Source organism: Salvia miltiorrhiza, chromosome 1 (assembly GCF_028751815.1).
Source record: "Salvia miltiorrhiza cultivar Shanhuang (shh) chromosome 1, IMPLAD_Smil_shh, whole genome shotgun sequence".
Taxonomy (NCBI): Eukaryota; Viridiplantae; Streptophyta; class Magnoliopsida; order Lamiales; family Lamiaceae; genus Salvia; species Salvia miltiorrhiza.
The window spans coordinates 37331666-37335737 of record NC_080387.1 but is presented as its reverse complement, the minus strand read 5'-3'; the positions used below and the strand labels follow the sequence as shown (position 1 = coordinate 37335737).

Here is a 4072-nt window from a genome sequence, read left to right as displayed (position 1 = left end):
CCATATTTTTAAACCCTTCTTGCCGCCGTTCACCATACCCACGATCTTTCAGCTTATCAAGGATTTCAAACCATCACCGCCGCCGTTCGCTGAGAGAGAACTAGAGTGCCTTACGAAGGTTTCTGTAAATTTTCAGACCAATCCAATATGGTTTACTAGTTAGCATATTTTATGTTTCTTTTGCAGGTCTTTATTTTCAAATGTCGCTTCAAGAATCAACCCTAATTCCAGCGCCACTTCAGAATCACAGTGATGGACAAGCAGCTGATATCCATGTAAATCAACTAGATCCGAACCATGAGGTTGAGACAGAGATTAGATAAGAGAATCAAGACAATCCCTACATGACAAAGAAAAGAAAACGCACATCCAAAGTGTGGGATGACTTCAAAGAGATCACTGATGTGAAAGGAAATGTGAAAGCCGAATGCATTCACTGCAAGACACGGCTATCAGTCAACAAGACTGGTTGTACAACTCACTTGGCTAGACATAGTGCCAAATGCACTGCTAAACAAATTCACAGCACGAAAGGCCAACAAAATATCAGCATCACAATGTCTATGGCTCAGAAGGAAGCGGTGAGCTCTGTCACTAATTTTAAGTATGACCACTCAAAGATCAGAGATGTACTTTCACACATGATTATTGTGCATGAGCTCCCATTTCGATTTCCTGAATATGAGTTATTTAATTTGTTGATGAAGAGCGCCACTCCCCTATATAATAAGATTAGTCGTGCAACAACAAAGAAGGATTGTTGGGCCTCTTATGAGTTGGAGAAGAAGAGATTGATGAACGAATTGAAAAGTGTTAGTAGAGTAAGTGTGACTACAGACCTTTGGACATCGGATCAAAATATTTCATATATGGTTGTCACAGGTCACTATGTGGATTCAAATTGGAATTTACAAAAGCGCACTTTGAACTTTTGTGATATTCCACCACCACATACGGGAGTCGTGATAAGTGATGTGCTGCAAAGATGCTTTCGAGAGTGGGGTATTGAGGAAAAAGTTTGGACAATCACTGTGGATAATGCTTCCAACAATGATGTAGCTATTCGGATATTGAAAGAAAATCTCTTGTTCAGACACACTTTACCTCTTGGTGGTCAAATATTTCACGTGAGATGTTGTGCGCACATTCTTAATCTTTTGGTCAAAGATGGATTATCTTCTATTCAGGATGTGATCTCCAAAGTGCGTGAAAGTGTGAAGTATGTGGCAGCATCAGAGGCACATGTGATCATGTTCGGTGAAATTGCAAAGCAGTTGGAATTATCTTCGAAGAAGCTTGTCTTGGATTGTGTAACAAGATGGAATGCAACATATTTTATGTTGTCATGTGCTTTGGAGTTCAAAGTTTTTCCAAGATATCAACAAAGGGATCCTTCATATACTACATTGCCGAGTGAGGAGGAATGGGAGAAAGTGCGCATTGTTTGTTCTTTCCTTGAAGATTTTCATGAGATCACTGTACTCATCTCATGTATTAATATATTTACTTTGCACTCATAATATATTGTGTAATTACTAATGTCAATTATATCATCACATTTAATGCAGGTTCTGAGTACCCGACAGCCAATCTTTTCTTGGTCAAACTTGTTCACATAAAGTCACTATTGACTTATGAGAGTTTAGATAAAGATTCAGGTACCACAACTACATTTATGAAAAAAATGCTTGAAAAGATGAGGTTGAAGTTTGATAAGTATTGGGGATCTTGTAATTTATTGATTTCTATAGCGGCTGTTTTAGATCCTAGAAATAAAATGAAGTATATTGAGTGGTGTGCTGACAATTGCTATTCTGGAGTGGAAGGGATTGAACTTAAAGTAACAGTTTTTGAGACATTGCGAAACTTGTATGCTGAATATGTAGAGGCTTATAGAGTTAGTACTAGTACTACTAATATTGTGAGAAATGCTAGTGATGCTCAAACAGGAAGTTCTAGCAATGTTAGTGGTGTTAGTAGTGTGAAATCTGGTACAAGTAGAAGCCAAAGCAAATATGAAAGCTTTAGGAAAACTGTTACTAGTGTTGATCAAATGAAGTCGGACTTTGATTTGTACTTTGAGGAGGCAGTTGAAGAATGGAATGAGCCGACTCAGTTTGATGCAATTGGATGGTGGAAGATGCATAAGATGAAGTATAAGATCCTATCAAAGATGGCTTGTGACGTGCTATCAATTCCCATAACCGCAGTAGCTTCAGAGTCTGCCTTTAGTGCTGGTGGTAGAGTTATTGATCCACATCGTGCCTCTTTAGGAGTGGATACTGTGCAAATGCTACTTTGTGCCGAAGATTGGCTACGAGCTCGCTACGAGATCAAGGGAAAAGCCAAGGTAAGTATCAGTTGTAATCTTTATGTCTTTACTATATATACGTCTAATATTTAAATTTATGTGTTTATATTTTTATAGGACAAAGAGAATACCAAAGAGATCACTTTCACTTAAGCATGTCATCAATAGAATGGGTAAATTATTGTTTTTATTTATATTAGTCTTATTATTTATATTTGTATTATTCTTAATTGTGTGATTTTGATTTTGTTGCTGCAGTAGTGACTCTTTGCTAGAGTGGAGTGAATCTACAAAATCAATGGTTCTCTTATATAGTAGTTTTTGGTGTGTATGTTTGGACTTTTCAATGCTCTTCTAGTTACACAAGACATTTTAATTGTTTGGATTGCTGTTTAAATTATGTTATTTTGGCATGCATGTACATTTGTTAGAATGATTTTTATTCGTATTGATGCTTGTTTTGGACGATTGATTAGAATATATAGAAAATAATTTTTCTTTGAGGTCGAGCTCGAGCTCAAGGCAACAGGTTGATTAAAAGTACATGATTTCGAGCTTGACACGAGCTCGAACTCGAATATCTGAGCCGAGCACATTTCAAGCCTACACGAACTCTTTAAACGAACATAACACGAGCCGAGCTCGAGCATAAGCTCGAGTTCGGCATTAACGAATAAAACACGAGCCGAACTTGAATCGAGCTCGAGCTTGATATTTTGATGTCAAGCCGAACTCGATCATAAACATAAAAGCTCGAACCGAGCTCGAGCCGAGCTCGAATACCCGAATATTTAAACGAGCCGAGCTCGAGCAGCCTAGTATTCTGCTCGGCTCGGCTCGTTTACAACCCTAATTGCATCCATGATTGTATCATAGGCACGTCGTTGCTCATCTGTAAGTTTAGTGAGACATTCTTTGGGTTCTTTGTCCAAAAATTTTCAATCATAGCATGCGCTCATTATTAATCAATTTATTATGAGAAGATTGAAAATCCTCGACACCAAAAATAGACCTGCGCTAAAAATCACTTAAACTTCTTTTAAATCTTCGTAATAACTTCTCAATTTCCACCGTTGCAAATTTTTTTACTTCTACTTCACTTGATAACTTTCGAGGATGGTCCCAAATTAAATAAATTATAAATGCATCAACTCTCTTATGGCCATATAAACTTACACGTATGATTAATAGCCTTGAGCAAATTATTGATGCAACGGTCAATAAGTCAATTTAGCCAATTATTTAGCGCCTGAGTGATTTTATTTACTGTTCTTTCGTTTTAGGGCTAGTGCTCGAGTTTAAAGATTGTCACATCAACTAAAAGTTTGATGACAATAAATGAAATGAAATGAATTCAGTAAATTACATAAAGACTAAGTAACTGAGCAACTTCTTCTTTGGCAATAAGAAATTTGCAGATGTTAGTTACGATGTACTACTTCAAATGACTTCGGTTTTGGGATGCAATAATTTGCAAATTATATATACAAAATAGAGATAATTGTATCTAAATATACAAATTTTTAATAGAATTATTTTGATATATATAAATTAAAATTTTCGATTCCAAATATACGAACTTTCAATTGATTTTTCACACGGCTGTCAATTGTCCCTCAATTAATGTTAATGTAAACGCTTGAAATGTCTATACAGTTTAAACGATCAATGTATTAAACGATGTAATCGATTATTTATATCACTTTAGCTAGTCACAATTATGTTAATTTGCCACTTCAGCTAACCACAATGTCTTAATTC

The 4072-nt window shown here is 36.1% G+C and overlaps 1 protein-coding gene across 1 annotated transcript; it reads left to right on the top strand.

Moving 5' to 3' along the window:
* The first annotated feature begins 344 nt into the window (after positions 1 to 344).
* Positions 345 to 2070, top strand: LOC131007604 (zinc finger BED domain-containing protein RICESLEEPER 2-like). The gene is made up of 4 exons (XM_057934514.1): positions 345 to 1491; positions 1569 to 1658; positions 1752 to 1991; positions 2060 to 2070. The coding sequence occupies exons 1-4, from the start codon at positions 345 to 347 to the stop codon at positions 2068 to 2070; spliced, it is 1488 nt and encodes a 495-aa protein (XP_057790497.1).
* The last annotated feature ends 2002 nt before the right edge of the window (positions 2071 to 4072 follow it).